General features: G+C 41.2%; 1 protein-coding gene across 3 annotated transcripts in view; it reads left to right on the forward strand.

Annotated features, from left to right (window-relative positions):
• Positions 1-19024, forward strand: part of GTF3C3 (general transcription factor IIIC subunit 3) — a 78236-nt gene extending 59212 nt beyond the window's left edge. For all 3 annotated transcript variants that reach the window (XM_044268659.1, XM_044268657.1, XM_044268660.1), the window contains exons 14-19: positions 4981-5116; positions 11082-11319; positions 13557-13747; positions 17210-17334; positions 18572-18724; positions 18856-19024. In XM_044268659.1, coding sequence (XP_044124594.1) covers positions 4981-5116; positions 11082-11319; positions 13557-13747; positions 17210-17334; positions 18572-18724; positions 18856-18978 — 966 coding nt within the window. In that variant the 3' untranslated portion in view covers positions 18979-19024. The remainder of the gene's footprint in view (positions 1-4980; positions 5117-11081; positions 11320-13556; positions 13748-17209; positions 17335-18571; positions 18725-18855) is intronic.
• The last annotated feature ends 788 nt before the right edge of the window (positions 19025-19812 follow it).

Here is a 19812-nt window from a genome sequence, read left to right on the forward strand (position 1 = left end):
TCTTTGTGTGTCTTTCCACAATGCATGAAGGCAGTAGTCACCAGGTGTCATGGTGTGGGGTGCCATTAGCTACCACAGCCATTCCCATCTGGAATTAATGGAGGGAACGTTGACCCTCTCCCTTGATTTTAAAATAAAAAAACTGAAAAAAAACCACACACACATATTAGGTATTGCCGCATATGTAACAGTCAGCTCTATAAAGATATCACATGACCTAACCCCTCAGATGAACACTATAAAAAATAAAAAATGTGCTAAAAAAGCAATTTTTTTGTCACCTTACATCAGAAAAAGTTAATACCAAGTGATCAAAAAGTCATATGCACCCAAAAATAGTACCAATCAAACCATCACCTCATCCCACAAAAAATGAGCCCCTACAGAAGACAATCGCCCCCCTGTGTGGCTAATTGAAATTTGCCTGGAAAAAAAAGTCAGCTTGGATTCGAAGGCATTCACATTAGTATTCATGTCGTGCACATACAGGTCTTTTCCCTGTAGCTTGACGTTAAAGGGAACCTATCCTCTCCCAAAACCATCCCAGGCCGCCAGCATAGTGTTTCTGATGATGCCTTTTTTTCTGAAGGCAGAAAAAGTACTGAAAACTTAGTTTTATCCCCTGCCCTGCGCGCTTCTTCACACATGCTTGAAGTCAAGGGGGCAACGGCCTCCTTGCTTCAAGTCACGTTAAGCACGCCCCCTTCCCTGCCCCATCACTGTGACTGACAGCCGGCTGTTCGTCTGGCTTTGCCGAACTCTCTGCATAAGCGCTGTCAGTCACAGGGAAGGGGGAGTGGTTAACGTGACTTGAAGCAAGGAGGCCACTGCCCCCTTGACTTCAAGCATGTGTGAAGAATCGCGCCGGTCAGGGGATAAAACAATCTTGCCGTGTGCCCTTACATCAGTTTACAACCACCTATGGGAGATTTCTGTAAACTGCACAATCGGGGTAATATTGAGTTTTTTGTTTGGCTGTTAACCTTTGATGTGTTACAGAAAAAAAAAAAAATTAACCCCTTCCCGACTGCAGTCAGTCTATATATGTGCTAATTACACATGCCCCGTGCAGCTAGCACGTGTATAGACGTCAGGCAGCTCTTTAATCCAAGCGCTGCAAAGCTTCTGCCCCTGCCCTGCTGCTGTCACGGACAGCATACAGTTCAGTAATGCCGGCAAGGGACCAATCAGAGTGGTCCCTTGCCAGCAATCAATCCAATTGGTTAGTCTGTGCAGACTAACCAATCGGATCGCGGCAGTGAAAAAGTGCCTGTTCCAGGCTCTAATCTGCGCTCTGCAGATCAGAGCCTGAAATCAAGTAATGTGTCCTGAAGCCCCCCGATTTGTGCCCCCTTCCTGTGCGCCTGCCCTTGATGCGGTCCACGCCCCCCCATCCATGTATCGTACCCCTGATGCGGACCCCCCATGCATGCATCCAGCCCCCATCTGTGCCTCCTCCTTGCTTACCATACCTTCCCTTTACAGCACTGCCCCTGATGCGGTCCCCCCTGCTTTATTTGATGTCGGCGGCTCCATTCCTGAGCTGCCGACATCAGCAGCGAGTGTCCGCTGTATGCTGACATTCTGCTGTAACCCGTTAGATGCCGTGGCAGCAGCATCCATGGGGTTAATAGAGGGAGGGGGCTCCCTCTCTCAACCATTGGGGCTGCCACACACCCGATGGTTGCCATTGCAACCGGACGCTTATCAAAGGCGTCCGGTGTTGCCATCTACAGGACATCTGATTGTATTATACTTTGCAATGCAAGAGCATTGCAAAGTATAGTACACCCATCAGCCCCACTGAATCTTCAAGATCCAAGTGGGACTTAATAAAAAAAAATGTGAAAATAATAAAAGTTAAATGAAATAAAATGTAATAAAAAAAAAAATGCACAAATTAGGTATCACCGCGTCCGTAACAACTGTCTTTATAAATATATCACATGATCGACCCCGTCCGATAAACACCATAAAAAAATTAAAACTGTGTAAAAAAAGCCATTTTGTCACCTTACACCACAAAAAGTGCAACACAGAGCGATCAAAAAGGCGTATGTTCCAATCAAACCGCCACCTCATCCCGCAAGAAATGATACCCTATTTAAGACAATCGCCCAAAAAATAAAAAAGCTATGGCTCTCAGACTATGGAGACACTAAAACATAATTTTTTTTGTTTCAGAAATGCTATTATTGTGTAAAATTTAAATAAGAAAAAGTAGACCTATTGGGTATCGCCACGTCCGTAAGGATCTACTTTATAAAACTGTCACATGACCTAACCCCTCGGATGAACGCTATAAAAATAAAAAAAATTAAAACTGTTCCAAAACAGCAAATTTTTTGGTCATAAAGTGTAATAATGAATGATCAAAAAATCCTATGTACCCAAAAATGGTACCAATAAAAACCAACTTTTTCTGCAAAAAATTAGCCCATGCACAAGTCAATCGGCAGAAAAATATAAAAAAAATGGCATTCAGAAAATGGTCACACAAAAATTTAATTTATTTCTCAAAAATGCTTTATGTAAAACTGAAACAAACAAACAAAGTAGACCTATTTGATATCACTGCGTCCGTAACAACCTGCTCTATAAAAATAGCACATGATCTACCCTGTCAGATGAATCTTGTAAAATAAAAAAAATAACAAAACTGTGCCAAAATAGCAATTTTTTTTGTTACCTTGCCTCACAAAAAACTTAATATAGAGCAATCAAAAATCATATGTACCCCAAAATAGTACCAATAAATCTAGCACCTTATCCCCTAGTTTCCAAAATAGGGTCACTTTTTGGGAGTTTCTACTGTAGGTGGGCTTTAAATGGGACATGGCATCTAAAAACCAGTCCAGCAAACTCTGCCTTCCAAAAACCATGCAGCGCTCCTTTTCTTCTGCGCCCTGCCGTGCGCCCTTACATCAGTTCACGGACACATTTGGGGTGTTTCTGTAATTCGCAGAATCGGGGTAATAAATATTGAGTTTTGTTTAGCTGTTAACCCTCAATGTGTTAAGGAATTAAATAAAAAAAAATTAATAAAACTGAAAATCTGCCCAAAAAGTGAAATTTAGAAATATCTTCTCCATTTTCCTTTAATTCTTGTGGAACACCTAAAGGGTTAACAAAGTTTGTAAAATCAGTTTTGAGTAACTTGAGGTGTGTAGTTTCTACAATGGGGTCATTTATGGGGGTATCCACTATGTAAGCCCCACAAAGTGACTCCAGACTTTTCCTTAAAAAGTGACTGGTCCTTAAAAAGTGGGTTATGGAAAGTTTCTTAAAAATTTTAAGAATTGCTTCTAAGCCTTCTAACGTCCTAAAAAAAAAAATGACATATCTAAAATGATACCAACATAAAAGTATACATATGGGGAATGTTAAGGGATTTCTTCTTAAATAATGGGAAAATATATTGACTCAAATTTATGAAGTAGAATGTCATGCCATGCTGATATGGCGTTATTTGCTTATTTCCGTTGAGATGCTCTAAGATAGCATCTCTCAGAAAACCTTCAAACAGTTTACCCACAACAGATGTTAAACTTACCGGCCTATAGTTTCCAGGCTCTGTTTTTGGACCCTTTTTGAATATTGGCACCACATTTGCCATGCGCCAATCCTGTAGGACATTCCCTGTCAGTATAGAGTCTGCAAATATCAGAAATAAGGGTCTGGTTATGACATTACTTAATTCCCTTAGGATACGGGGGTGTATGCCATCCGGTCCTGGCGATTTGTCTATTTTAATCTTTTTAAGTCGCTGATGTACTTTTTCCTGGGTCAGACAGGACACTTTTAATGGGGAATTTATTTTAACATTCGGCATGTCATCTGACAGTTTATTCTCCTCAGTGAATACATTGGAGAAAAAAATATTTAACAGCTTTGCTTTCTCCTCATCGCTCTCTGAGACTCCCCCCTCATTACTCTTTAAAGGGCCGACACCTTCAGATTTATACTTTTTAACATTTATATAATTGAAGAACATTTTAGGGTTAGTTTTACTCTCTTTGGCAATTAATCTCTCTGTCTCTAGTTTGGCCGCTTTTATTTGTTTTTTTTACATGTTCTATTTTTTTCCTTATAGTTTTTCCGTGCTACCGTCCTGTTTTAGTGATTTATATGCTTTCTTTTTGTCATTTATTGCTTTCTTTACAGTTCTATTTATCCACATTGGTTTCTTTTTGTTCCTTAACCTTTTTATTCCCATATGAGAGCTTCCTCCTCTCTTGGCCTACGACGCCGCCCCCTCCACTACGTCATTTAATTTATTTACTCAACAGCCTCAATAGTGTCACTGGGCATGCGCCGAGCCCAGTGACGTAATCAGAGCACGTAATCAACGATACTGTGCCTGCGCGGGATTTCGGAGGCCAAGAGAGGAGGAAGCAAGGACGGTGTAGTGAATAAATTAAATGACGTAGTGGAGGGGGCGGCGCCGTTTAGCAAGTATGTGGGAGTACATTTATTTCTTAGGAGGCGTGCTGGGCTTGGAAGAAAGGCAGGCTGGGCACTGCAGGGGGGCATTACTGGGCACTAGAGCAGAGTAATAACGCCCCTCTGGGCACCTTGAGACTTCATTTGCATATCAGAAAAATTTGATTTTTCTTCTGAATGAAAAGTTGAATAGAAGAAAGAGGACACATGCAGGAATGAGGGTACTTTATTGCACATTGCTATGTTAACGGTTTTATATGGACAAAATAGGTGACAGATTCCCTTTAAGTACAGTGTGTCACGAGAAAACAATCTCAGAATGGATTAAAAATCCGATTTTTTTTTTTTTTTTTTTTTTTTATGTATACATTTATCGGTACGGTCTTTGGTCTTTATAGCTCTTTATTAGGACATGGTCTATACTGAAAACATACATTTGTGTACTGTTCACCATGACCATGTTTATATGTAGAATGATATAGATATTAATTGAAAAATAATCTAGTTTGTATTAATGGTTTGTTATCTGATTACCAGATTGCAATGAATCGCGCACAAGTCTGTTTGATTTCCAGTTCAAAATCTGGAGAAAGACACTTATATCTGATCAAAGTCTCTAGGGACAAAATTTCTGACACCGATGAGCAGGAGACTGCAAATTCTGATGCAAAAGGTAAGAACCGTTATTGTGTTTGAGTTGCCTTGTTCAGTTCTGGAGGTAGGTGCAGATCCTACATCTAGATATGTCATTAAATTGCTGACAGTGCTGGGTGAGGACTGCAGAGTGTGAATAGGAACCATTTTTCTGCTGGACCTTGCTTCACTCTTCCCGCTGCTATAAGTAACAGCTGTACCCATTTTTTTCCCCATCCATTTTCCTTAAAGGGGTTTCACGTAATAATTTTTTAGCAAGTGCCTGCAGCATGGCTCCTGAAACAGAAGATTTACACTTACCTGCTCCACACCGCTCCAGTCCTCCACGCTGCCCCTGCTTTCTCCATCTTCTGGTCATGGACGTGTTGCTTGTGGACCCTCACCACTGAAGCCAGTCATTGAACATGTCCATGGCTAGCTTGATGTAAACAGTACAGGGACCCGAATATGAAGGCAGCGCTGAGGTCTGAAGCGGCGTGGAGAAGGTAAATATGAATGTTCTGTTCCAGGGGGCATGCTGTTTTTTTTAATCAGAAAACCCCTTAAGGACCAGACTGATTTAGGCTACTTTCACACTTGCGTTTGATCGGATCCGTTCTGAACGGATCCGATCATATTAATGCAGACGGAGGCTCCGTTCAGTACGGATCCGTCTGCATTAATAACTTAGAAAAATTTCTAAGTGCGAAAGTAGCCTGAGCGGATCCGTTCAGACTTTCAATGTAAAGTCAATGGGGGACGGATCCGCTTGAAGATTGAGCCATATGGTGTCATCTTCAAGCGGATCCGTTCCCATTGACTTACATTGTAAGTCTGGACGGATCCGCACGCCTCCGCACGACCAGGCGGACAGCAGAACGCTGCAAGCAGCGTTCAGCTGTCCGCCTGGCCGTGCGGAGGCGAGCGGAGCGGAGGCTGAACGCCGCCAGACTGATGCAGTCTGAGCGGATCCGCATCCATTCAGACTGCATCAGGGCTGGACGGAAGCGTTCTGCTCCGCTCGTGAGCTCCTTCAAACGGAGCTCACGAGCGGACAGCAGAACGCTAGTGTGAAAGTAGCCTTATGCAAATCTGACATGCGTCACTCCATGTGGTAATAACTTTGGAAGAATAACATTCAGAGATTGTTTTCTCGCGACACATTGTACTTCATAATAGTCATAAATTTGAGTCTATATATTTCACCTTTATTTATGAAAAAAATCCCAAATTTACCAAAAATTTAGAAAAATTAGCAATTTCTCTGCTATTAAAACCGAAAGTGATACCTCATAAAATATTTATTACTTAACATTCCCCATACGTCTATTTTATGTTGGCATCATTTTGGAAATGTAATTAAAAATTTTTGGAACGTTAGAAGGCTTAGAATTTTTTAAGCAATTCTTTAAAAAAATATTGAAAAGTTCCAAAACCCACTTTTTAAGGATCAGTTCAGGTCTGAAGTTACATAATGTAAACCCCCACATAAATGACACCATTGTAGAAACTACACCCCTTAAGTTGCTCAAAACTGATTTTACAAACATTGTGGAACACCTAAAGGGTTAACAAGAATTAAAGGAACGCATCAAGGGCTAACAGCCAAACAAAACCTAATATTTATTACCCTGGTTTTGCGGTTTACATAAACACCCCACACTCCATATGGTTTTTGGAAGGCAGATTTTGCTGACCTGGTTTTTAGATGCCATGTCCCATTTGAAGCCCCCCTGATGCACCCTTACAGTAGAAACTCCCAAAAAGTGACCCAATTTGGGGAACTAGGGGATAAGGTGCCAGTTTTATTGGTACTATTTTGGGGTACATATGATTTTTAATTGCTCTATACTATTACGTTTTTTGTGAGGTAAGGTAACCAAAAAATGGCTGTTTTGGCAGCATTTTTATTTTTTACAACATTCATATGACAGGGTAGATCGTGCTATTTTTATAGAGCAGGTTGTTACGGATGCAATGATATAAAATAGGTCTACTTTCTTTGTTTAAGTTTTACATAACAAAGCATTTTTTGAAAAAAAAAAAAGTGTGTCTTCATTTTCTGAACACCATATTTTTTTTATTTTTCTGCCGATAGTCTTATGCAGGGGCTTGTTTTTTGCAGGAAGAGTTGACTTTTTTATTGGTACCGTTTTTGGGTACATATGAGTTTTTGATCATTCATTATTACACTTTGTGGGGCAAGGTGACCAAAAAAGGGTTCAGCTGAAGGGTTAGGTCATGTGACATTTTTATAGAGCAGATCGTTATGGACGTGGCAATACCTAATATGTATATTTTTTCTTTTTTATTAAAGTTTTACACAATAATAGCATTTTTTAAACCCCAAAAAGTTTTTTGTGTCTCCATAGTCTGATAGCTTTTTTTTATTTTTTGACCAATTGTCTTAGTTAGGGTCTCATTTTTTGAGGTAAGAGGTGACTGTTTTATTGTTACTATTTTAGGGGGCATAAGCCTTTTTGATCGCTTGGTGTTGCAATTTTTGTGATGTAATATCAGGAAGTATTACTTTACTGAGAGAGTAGTGGATGCATGGAATAGCCTTCCTGCAGATGTGGCAGCTGCAAATACAGTGGAGGAGTTTAAGCATGCATGGGATAGGCATAAGGCCATCCTTCATATAAGATAGGGCCAGGGGCTATTCAGTATATTGGGCAGACTAGATGGGCCAAATGGTTCTCATCTGCCGACACATTCTATGTTTCTATGTAAGGTGACAAACTTTTTTTTTTTTTTTTTTTTAACAGTGTTCATCTGAGGGGTTAGGTCATGTGATATTTTTATAGAGCTGGTTTTTACAGACACGGCGATACCTAATGTGTCTATTTTTTTTAACACAATAATAGCATTTATGAAACAAAAAAAGTTTTGATGTCTCAATGTTCTGAGAGCAATTTTTTTTAATTAATTTTTTAGTGATTTTCTTATGTTAGGGGCTCATTGTTTGCGGGATGAGTTTACGGTTTTATAGGTACCATTTTGTGGGACATACGCCTTTTTGATCACTTGGTGTTGCGCTTTTTGTGTTGTAAGATAATAAAAATGGCTTTTTTGACGTAGTTTTTATTTAAATTTTTTTATGGTGTTTATCGGATGGGGAGGATCATGTGATATATTTATAGAATATAAGTATGAGGTATATCCGGTCGTTACAAATGCGGCGATACCTAATATGTCTGTTGGGCAGCCTTTGCACGGCATCGGGCTGCCTTGTCGCACATCGCGTCCCCGCCACAGAAGTGCATGTCGTGGTCAGCGCTATCAGGGAGTATCAGGCCCCTGCACCCGCCCGATCAGCCCGCCGTGCATGTACGGCGGAATGCGTTCTGGCACAGATTCCCCCGCCGTACATGTATGGAGTTTTGCGTTAAGGGAGATAAGCCTCTGCCAGCCGCTTTTTTTTTTTTTTTTCTTCTTCCCTGTCCCCACTCATACCACATACATGCTTGGCTGAACTTAACATGCATGTGTAAAGGGAAGCTGGAAGCAAAAGATGTTTGGTTGACTGCTGCTAAGGATAAATGCACACCTTCAGGATTTATGTGCAGACAATCTGCACTGAAATCCATGAGGTCATTTTGCATCAATTGGGGAAGATTTTCCTCTCCCCATTGAAGTGAATAGAGAAATACCGTTTAGGAAAAATATGATAAAAATGTGCTGCGGATTTTAAAATCCACACGGAAAAAATCCACATCATGTGCATGAGAATTTAAAATTCTCATAGAACACACGCAAATCCGCGTGGAAAATCTGTACGTAATCCTGATTGTCTGCATTTACCCTAAAGGTGCATGGCCACCTTAAGGCCCCTTTCACACAAGTGAAATCGCATCAAAACGCATTGCACCCACGCGGAATAAACTGAACAACTGAACGCAATCACAGACCAAACTGACTGAAATTGCTTGCAAAATGGTGCAAATTTCACTGAACACATCCGGACTTAATCCGTATCGTTCGTGTGAAAGAGGCCAAAGACCATCAGCTTGCGGATGCAATGCATTTGCTCCAATCACTTCTATGGGCCAGGGCTGCTGAAAAACGCAGACTATGGAACATGCTGTGTTTTTCACGCAACGCAGAACTGATGCACATTGAAATGAATGGGTCAGGATTCAGTGCGGGGGTTATGCGTTCACGTCATGCATTGCACCTGCGTGGAAAACTGGCTTGTGTGAAAGGGGCCCCTTTCACACGGGCGTCGCGGGTGAGGGACGGATGCATTGCATTTTTTCTGCAAGAGTGCTGTGCGTTTTGCACGCGCGTGAGAAAACACTGAATGTGGCACCCGGACTTCTTCACTGAAGTTTGGGTTAGGTGTTGTGAAGATTTTATTATTTTCCCTTATAACATGGTTATAAAGGAAAATATTAGCATTCTTAATACAGAATGCTTACTAAAATGTGCATTAAGGGGTTAAAAAAAAATCAATAAATAACTCGCCTCATCCACTTGATCGCGGAGACGGCATAGTCTTCTTTCTTCTTCTTTGAGGACCTGCCAAAGAATTACTAACATCATCTAGCAACAATGCGTGAAAATCGCATTGCATCCGCACTTGCTTGCGGATGCAATGCGTTTTTCACGCAGCCCCATTCATTTCTATGGGGCCTGCGTTGTGTGAAAAAACAGAAATATAGAACATAATGAATGTATGTTTAAAGGTCAGGATTAAGGATTCGTATGACCTACTATTGATATCCTCAGTGGTCTCCAAACTATATCTTGATGAACTGAGTGTACCTTATTTTAAGAGTTAAAACATAACTTTTTTTTTTTCTATTCAATAAAATAAATGAGACGATGAATGTGGTTTATAGCTTTTTGGAAAGCGCAGTGAAAAAAGCTATAAACCACATTCAGTGTCTCATTTATTTTATTGACAGAAAAAAATTAAAGTAATGTTTTAACTTTTAAAATAAGGTACTCAGTTCATCCGTATATAGAACCTGCTGCAATTTTCACGCAACGCACAAGTGATGCATGAAAATCAACGCTCATATGCATAGCCCTATTGAAGTGAATGGGTCAGGATTCAGTGCGGGTGCAATGCGTTCTCACGCATTGCACCCGCCCAGAATTCTCGCCCGTGTGAAAGGGGCCTTAGAGTGAATTGCCAGCATCCTCATTCGCCACACAGGGATGCCGGTAGTCACTCTTTCGATGGCGTGATAACGGCATCTAAAGGCTGTAAAGACTACAATCTGCATTGCAGGTCGTGGTCATTAGCCGCGGGGCCTCTGCTATTTGAAACTGTACAGTGCTGGTAGCGAAAGAGTTAACCTCAACACTTTTAAAGGGAATCTGTCACCTAGTTTGACCATATTAAGCTGCCACCATTGCCATGTTTATTAAAATACCTTATTTCCTGCAGTGGTTTTCTTTTCATGCTTTCATTTTGCTAAAATAGCGATTTTTGAATTATGCAAATGAACCTTGAAGGTGCCCAGATCGGCGTTATTCTTCACCACCAGAGCCCAGTAATGCCCCCCTGCAGTGCCTAGACCGCCTTAATTTAGAGCCTAAGCATGCCTCCTCGTTATGGAGTATCGTTAACGGCAGCTGCAACCTCTCTGCCTCCCTCCCTCGGAGCCATAAAGCCGAGGTCACTCCAAGAACGGACATGTCCTGCGGGGCTGCGGCAATAGGCCACCGATCCGCGAGCCTCTGCACTTTCTTCTATTGAGAAGTATAGAAGGGAGAGAGGATGCATCTGTTGGCAGGCTTTCGGCAAAATTCTGGCGTGGCTTTCCACACAAAATTTCTACTACAAAACCGGCCATGAGAACTGGTCCTAAGGGGTTCTATCTGGTGACCAGTTCCCTTCTATGATTATGTATCTACATGCTGGCGAGGCACAGTAAAACTGGACTTTGGTTTTAGATGAATTTGTACGTATGCATTGCAAGTCTGCAAATACTTTTGTACTCCATTTAAGAGCTTCTCCTCCACAAATATAATATCTTTGTTTTCCTTCACAGCGATATTTACTATACTCTCCAGTGTGCTTTCCAAAGATGATTGGTGGAACCTCCTTTTAAAGGCAATTTATGCTTTATGTGACCTTGACCGCTATAAAGAGGGAGAGCTGCTGGTAGACTCTTCTTTGGAGTATTATTCATTTTATGATGACCGCCAGAAACGGAAGGAGCTAGAATATTTTGGACTTTCCACTGCTATTCTAGATAAGAACTTCAGAAAAGCTTACAATTACATAAGGTATTGTATGTACTGAGATGATGGATTGAATTAAATAAATGATATGAATGAATGAAGAAGATAAAATTTATGGGTTGATGGTTATTGCCAGGTGTAGGAGAGGATGACATTAGATTATTTTATGATGTTCTCAGGGCGACCTACAACTGTTTATCCTTAGGGAAACATCGCGGTTGTGTTATGGTCATGGTGGTATTTTTCCACTACACATTAAAAAATCTCAAAGTATAGTTGTACCTAGCCTTAGATATTGTCAGCCAGTAGCTATATATCTTACTTTGATGTCTAGGACACCGGCTAGAATCACTACATGGTGGTTACCTATATACGATTCTTGTGTCCTGGCCACCAATCACCACAGCCCAAAATTTCCACAAGCAAAAGTTATCAGTTTCAGCTACTCAAAGTGGTACCTCACTGTTCTCCATCGCTCCCACTGGCACACTTTCTGGGTCCTCTGCCAGCCCCTATTTCTGGTCCGTCAGAAATGTGACTGTTCAGCCTTCCACTGCTTTGGCCAGGAACTGAAGGCATAGGCACTAGGGATGAGCGAACTTGTGTTTTACAAGTTCGAGGTTCGGGTCTTATTACAATTCCGTTATAGATTCCGTTAAGCCTTTAAGCAGCATTCTGTCATAATAGAAGTCTATGGGTTGCATAATGGATCTGTCTTAAGAGGAGAATTCCGTTCTGGTCCGTGGTAACGGAATCCATAACGGAATTGTAATAAAACCCGAACTTAAACTTGTAAAACAGAAGTTCACTCATCCCTAATAGGTCGCATTTCTTGTGTTGAGAGGGCCAGGAAGTAGAGACCTGTGGGAGACCTGGGAAGAGTGCGGGAACAGTTAATATAACTTATTATTTTCTTATGCCATTCTGACCCATTAACCCATTTAATAGCCAGACTACCCTTTGACTAGTTCAAGACCAGACCATTTTCTTCTGTTAATAACCAGGCACAGTTTTTGTTTTTTTTCTCATTTGGTTATTCAAATAATTGTTGCTTCATTTTATTTCTGTAATACACAGGGCTTTATTTCTTACATTTTTGTTAGTATCTTTTTTATTATCTAAGTTTCTGTTTTTAAATTAATTCCTTCTTTTGTGGCTCTAAATTACATGACATTAATTTTTGTTTGCTGATTTTTTTACTGTAACAAGCTGATGTATATTTACGCCCTTAAAAAAATTAAAATGGTCAGGATTGCTCATTTATTCTTAGTTGCCACAAAAAAAAAACTTAATACAAGCAATCAAAAAGATTAATTTACCCCAAAATGATGAATCAAGCCCTCACACAACTCTGTAGAAAAAAAAAAAAAAAAAAGTTATGGGTCTTGGGAAGCGGCGATGCAAAAAGATTTTCTTCCTTTTAAAAAAAAAAAGGCGGGGTTTTATTGCACAAAAGTAGTGAAACGTAAAAAAAAACATTTGTATTTGTTATCGCTGTAATCGTACTGACCCAGAGAACAAAGATATGAGGTTGTTTATACTGAAAAATGAACACAGTAAAATTTATAACGTAAAAACTCAGTGGCAGTATTGCTGTTTTTGCCCATCTCCCTCCCAGAGTTAGTAAAAGTTAATTAGAAAGTTGTGTACCCCAAAATCACACCATTAAAAACGACAACTTGTCTTGTATAAAACAAGTCCTAATACAGATATATAGACAGAAAAAGAAAAAAGCTTTAGCTCTTGGAAGGGGACAATGAAAAAGGAAGAAAAACAGTTGGCCAGTAAGGCCCAAAACAGGCTGGTCACTAGGGGGTTAACACAGTGCTCCCAGTGATCAGGAAGGCATTCGCTGGCCTCTGCCTTCTCTATGGGGTATCCAGCTGTCTGATATCTGGATCTTCTCACCTGCAGCTGCCAAATCACTATGCAGCTATAGACTCCCAAATTTTTTTAACGTTTGTTACCTGCCTGCAGACTGCTTTTAGTCTGCAGGCGGGTAACAAACGTTAAAAAAATTTGAGTTGTAATAAAAAGTTGCCGACGACAGCAGGCACTGCTTGTCAATGTGTTTGGTCTGCTTGTTTGCTAGATGTGATGGTGCCCTTGGCATAAATGGCTAATAGCATAGAAAACTGTCTAGCGTTTCAACTTTTGCCATGTTAAGGGAGATTTTCCATGTAAATGTTATGAATATTAATAGCAAATTACTAAACTGTTTGTTCCTTTGCTTTAGTCTAGTTGTTACTGTAATTATTTAATTTCTGTATTTTCTTTCTCAGAATAATGTTGATGGAAAATGTGAATAAACCTCAACTGTGGAATATCTTCAATCAAATCACAATGCATTCTCAAGATGTGAGGCATCACCGCTTCTGCCTCAGGTTGATGCTCAAAAATCCAGAAAACCTTGCACTGTGTGTCCTTAGTGGTCATAATGCCTTTGTATCTGGCAGCTTCAAACACGCACTTGGTAAATGTCTCAGAGATCGAATATATCCGATAAGTATCTAATCACTTGGGGGTTTGACTGCTGGGAATCATCCGATTCTGAAATGGGGGATACCATTGTGCTCCTCTTTTCCTTGGGTTGGTTGTCACAGATTAAAAAAATTTTTTTTCCCTCAATCAGTAAAGGCTAACCTGCAAAACTCAAGCTGTGGTGAAACTACGAGACTCAGCATGCTCCGTTCATTTTTATGGAGTTCTGAGATCAGCCAAGGAGTTGTAGTTTTACCACGGCTGGAGTGCCGTAGGTTAGCCATCACAGGCCTAGGGGTTTAGTTTGGCAGTTTATTCTCATTTATTGCATACTACAATTCTCTCCAGTCCCCTGGCAGTGACCGACAAATGGAAGCGATAGATCCCCACACTTTAAGATGAATCAATAGTGGATTTATTAAAGTCTCATTTTAGGGTGGATTCACATCATGTTTTATGCCTCCGTTTGACGTATACGTTAGAAAAAAAAGGATACAAAAACGCAGCACACCACATTCTTGTATCCTGCAGAGTTCGGTAAAAAAAAGTATACCTTTTTATTCGTTGTTTTTTTTTTTTTTTTTACTATGGAACTCTATGGTGAACGGATGCCCCTGTATGGCATTAGTCTGAAACATCCGGTTAACGTATACGTTAAACGGATGGGAAAAACATGATGTGAACCCAGCCCTAAAGAGTAACTAAACTTTTAATGGAGTTTTTTTTTTTTTTTTTATTATTTCCCAAATGCCCTTTTTCTAATGTAATTTATTTATGTATTTTTACTTTATATTCCCCCCCTAAAGCGCAGATTTCCTGTTCTACGGATAATGGACGCAGCGCACAGAGTACGGGCAGAGACACACACATTGCTGTCCCTGCCTGTGCCTCCCGAGGTTTACGAACTCCTGGCATAGTACATGAGTACCCTGTAACCATGTGCTATGCCAGGATTAACAGAGCGGAGCGGCTCTTGCCTGTGCCTGCTTCACTCAGCTAAAAGCTTACAGGCAGGACTGTTAGCTTAGTGAAGCAGGAGCCCGCTCAGCTAATCCTGGCATAGCACATGGTTACAGGGTACTCATGTACTATGCCAGGAGTTAGTAAACCTTGGGGGCATAGGGAGAATCAGCAATATGTGCTTCTGCCCATACTCTGCGGCCCCCATTCATAAAGTGTAGACCCCGTACACCGCTGAGAAGTCAGTGCTGTGGAGAATAGTGAATTTTAAAGCGCACAGGGAATCTATGCTTCAGGGAGGGGAATATCTCTAGTACAAATATAAAATACATTAGAAAAAGTAGTATTAGGGCATTTCAGACATTTAAAAAAAACTTCATTAAAAATAAACTTATTTAGTTGTATATTGTTCATCAAACATATCTTACACAGACTAGACTGTATTGGGCATAGCTTCATCCATAGCCTGTCCATGCTGGCAAGAGTTTGTCGCAGATTTTTGGCATATGATGTGGTCGTTCAGACCCATTTCCAGCTTCTGGAGAGAGGTTACGGACTTTCTCTCAATCTTGTTGTCCATCTCCATCCCTTGCACTTCTGAGCTGTGCCTTTTAGGTCTATTCAAGGATGAACAATCTGATTACTATATGACTTTCCTTCTCCGGGATTCCTTATTTATAGCTTGTAAGTGCAAATCCTTGCGTTGGTACATCCCCAATTCACCCCCACTGAGCATGTGGAAGACACAGATATAGCTCTAATATTTTAAACATAATAATTTACCTAAAAAATTGGATAAAATTTGGGAACTGTGGTGCAGTTCTGTTCCGAGAAGGCGTCAGGCTTTAACGGCTGCCAGTGGAACCTCTGCCCATCCATCCTCTGGTTAAAGGGGTTGTCCCTTTCATATGAGCATCGGAGCATTTTATGCTCCAATATTCTCCTTTGCCCTGTGCTGAATCACATAGAGCAAAAGCATTTTTGGGAGTTCCGGTGATGTCCGGGCTCTCCATCGGGACTGATAAGGTGGAGGCTTCTGCCTCTCCGTGAGGCTGGTGATGTCACCGGCACTAATGGGTGGGAATTAGTGCTGACCTAGCCTGTAAAACAGCCTGGGGCAGCGCTATAACCTGCCCATCAGAGCCGGTGACGTCACCGAACACACTGCTGGGCAGAAGCCTCAGCCTAGCATTGTATAAACATAAATGAAATGCTCCAATACTCGTATTAGGAGGGCTGCCTGGGTGAAAATGTGGGGATGTCCGGGTTCAGCTCTGAACCCAGACAACCCCTTTAGTTCAGACTCTTTTTAGTGTTTTCTTTTTTTATTCTCAAGCAAGTATACCTGTACAACGTCTCTATTATACATCCTTTTATATGTAATTGTAACGTTTATTACTTCTGTGACAGCCTGTGAGGAAACTAATGAGCATGCAGCTCATATTCCTGCATGCAGTGCTGGGTTTTGCAATCATAATGAAGCCTCTGAGGGAGGCACATTCTGTCACACATTTTTTCACATCTTTAATTTCGTTTTCTGCTCCTATGACGGAATCGAATCACACAGATCTGAACGTAGCCTTTAAAGGGATTCTCATTTCAGCAAGTGGCATTTATCATAAAGTTAATACAAGGCACCTACTAATGTATTGTGATTGTCTATATTGCTTCTTTTGCTGGCTGGATTAATTTTTCCATCACATTACACACTGCTTGTTTCCATGGTTATGACCACCCTGCAATCCAGCAGCAGTGGTCGTGCTTGCACACGATAGCAAAAAGCACTGGCCTCTCTAGGGACTATGCGACTGTGGGAGCGCACATGGGCTGGTGCTTTGTCCTATAGTGTGCAAGCACGTCCACTGCTGCTGGATTACAGGGTGGTCGTAACCGTGGAAACGAGCAGTGTATAATGTGATGGAAAAATTAATCAAGCCAGCATAGGAGGCAATATGGACAATCGCAATACATTAATAAGTGCCTTGTATGAACTTTATGTACATGATAAATGCTATTTGCTGCAGTAAAAAAAAAAACAACATTAGAGAGAGATTCATTTCTTGTGCAGCCGTGATCCAAACTGGGCTTATTCCCATTGCTGTGATTTCGCATATTCAGACAAGAGTACAATTATATTGTTCCCACAGTTTTCAAAGATCATTAGCATAAGAAGCAAGTATTTAAAATATAGTTTGAGGTTGGCTGTGCATCTTCGACCGCCCTCTCTTGACTTTAGGGGGACCCGTTTTGAAGTTTGGTGCTGGAACCTGCTCCTATCGAAGACTGATGGCATATGCATAAGTGACAGCTGCAATCCACAGCAGTGGACAGAGTTGCATGCAGCCTATTGTGGTGGAATGGAGCACAGCTTTAGTTTAATAGTTAAAATTAGAAAAATCTCTACAAAAGTCTGTGTGTGGCCTCAGCCTCAGGGCTCAATTTTGTTGTATTTGACTAATAGAATAAAATACGGTAGCTTTTTTATATTTTGCAGCTCAGTATGTCCAAGCCTATCGAATGAATCCTGATGATCCTATGTACTGCCTCTGCATTGGATTAACATTTGTCCATATGGCATCCCAGAAATTTGTGTTAAAAAGACACGCTCTGCTAGTACAGGTAATGAACGAACATTTGCATTTGTATCACTTTTATCTCACGAGCATGTATATGTGATTGAGCGGGGATAGAATGAAGACATGCCATGTAAGAGCGCTGCCTGATGTGCACAGCCAGTTGGGCCGACTTCTGTCTATAAAGGGGTAATCTTCATGAGTCAAACTCTTTTAAAGGGCTTTTCTGGGATAAGCAACAAGTTGTCAAGTAATGTTACCCTACCAGTTCAACGTTCAGAATATCAGATGCATTGGCCGCATCCCCCGGCTTTAATAATGCCAACCATTTGGCCCCTTGAATAACTTCCTGCATGGTGTAAATAATGCCCCCATAGTAACCCCCAGCTATTTTTTTTTTTGTTGATTTGACAAAAAAAACTCACTTCATCCACTTGCTTGCGCTGAAGCAGTCTCTTCATTGAACAGGACCTGCGATGTGCACGATGACCACGCATATCTCAGGTCCTTTTCAATGAAGGGAGAAGAGACTGCTTCAGCGCAAGCAAGTGGATGAGGTGAGGTTTTGGGGAGGGGTTTTTAACCCCTAAATGGCCATATTGTTAAAGTGTACCCGTTGATTTCTATTGATTTCATGTCCTATTTTTGGACGGACGCTATTCATTGGCCGTTAAATGAACAGCCATGTGAATAGCCCCATAGACTTTCATTGGTCCTATGAATGGCCGTTACTTTTCAATGTCATGTGCTTGAGGCCTTAGAGAGGACCTGTCCTGACATTACAATAGAAATACCTGGCAGTGTAGGGCATATTGAGGAGATGCAATATCACTTTTTATTTTTATTCAATGGGCTGCTCCGTTTCCCCTTCCCTTTCCCCTGTTCTGGTTTCCTGCCCTGTAATGCTAATCCATACCATCGGTACAGGGAGGAGGAGATGGACGTGTTTTCTCCCTGTGACGCTCTCCACCTCGATTGGACAGCTCACAGCCAAGGAGAAGGAGATGCCCCCTGAGAAACGCCGCAGTCTCCTCCTCCCTGTACCGATGGTATGGATTAACATACAGAACGGGGGGGGGGCACAGCGGGGAAATGGAGCATCTAAAAAAAAATAAGTGATATCAGATCTCATCAATATGCCCTACACTTCCAGGTATTTATACTGTAATGTCAGGACCAGAGAGAGGTCCTCTGGAGAATGCTGTAGCAATGTGGGCAATGAATTTTAACATTTGACACATTTCATGTTTTTTGTTTTGTTTTGATTGTTTTTTTTCTAATAGGGGTTTTCATTTTTGAATAAATACATTGATTTACGTGGCCCTTGCCAGGAGACTTACTACAACCTGGGCCGTGCATTGCATCAGATGGGTCTAATACATTTAGCAATACACTATTATAAGCAGGCACTCGATCTGCCACCACTTCAGTTACAGGTACAGTAACCAATCCACATTTTAAGCTTCATATGAATGTAACTGGGCAGTTGTTTACTAATTTGTTATCAAACATAGGATTGATTTTTTTATTAAATTTTTTATTTTATTTTTTGTTTTACATATTTTAGGGAATTGATGAGGACCAAGTTGATCTTCGGAGAGATATTGCCTTCAATTTATCTCTTATTTATCAGGCCAGTGGTAACACAGAAATGGCTCGGAGGCTCCTGTATACTTATTGTGTTATTTAATGTATTTTTTAATTTTCATCTGTACATTATTAAACGAAATGTATTTATGATCACAATCGGACTCCATTTGCTTTACAGACAAAACGGCAAGTTATTTTTATTCAGGTCTTTTAGGCTATGTTCCCACAGGGCAGATATGCTGCAGATTTTCTGTGCAGAATTGCAGGTGAAATCTCTGCAGAGTATAGCAGTACCAGCAAAGTGGAAAAATTTTCAGCATTTTCCGGTACCAGTAAAGTGGATGAGATTCCACCATGTTATTCCCACTGTGGAAAGATCTGCAGTAGAAATTGTAGATTTTCAATCGAAAACTTGTCAAGGTATGCTGCGGATTTCACCCCTTTCAGTGCATAAGTTGTATTCTGCGACAAATGTGCAGGTTACACTTGAATTTTAATACAGAATTGCAGCAAATCCTCAGTTGAAACCAGAAATCAAATCCTTCATCTTATAATTTTACTTAGCAAAATCAGTAAATATATAATGAAAGGGGTTGTCAGAGACAAAAAAATGCCCCTCACACTGAATCTACTTACCTGGCTCCTCACTCGCTGCTCCGCTCCTGGTCCCCACATCGCCGCTGCTGCTTCTCCCCGTGCGCGGATGAAAACATACGCTGTCCGGGGGAGCAGCCAATGGCAGGTGGTAATGGGGACGATGCACCCTCTAAGCTAAGGAGGCTCGTCATCGCCTGCCATTGGCTGCTCCCATTGCCTCCTCCCCCCCCCCCCTCTTCCTCCACCGGATGTTTTTATCTGCGCATGGGGAGAAGCAGCTGCGGCGGTGCCAGGAGCGGCGCGGGGAGCCAGGTCCGCAAAATTACTCTGTGTGCAT

The sequence above is a fragment of the Bufo gargarizans genome, chromosome 9 (genome assembly GCF_014858855.1).
Source record: "Bufo gargarizans isolate SCDJY-AF-19 chromosome 9, ASM1485885v1, whole genome shotgun sequence".
NCBI classification, from domain to species: domain Eukaryota; kingdom Metazoa; phylum Chordata; class Amphibia; order Anura; family Bufonidae; genus Bufo; species Bufo gargarizans.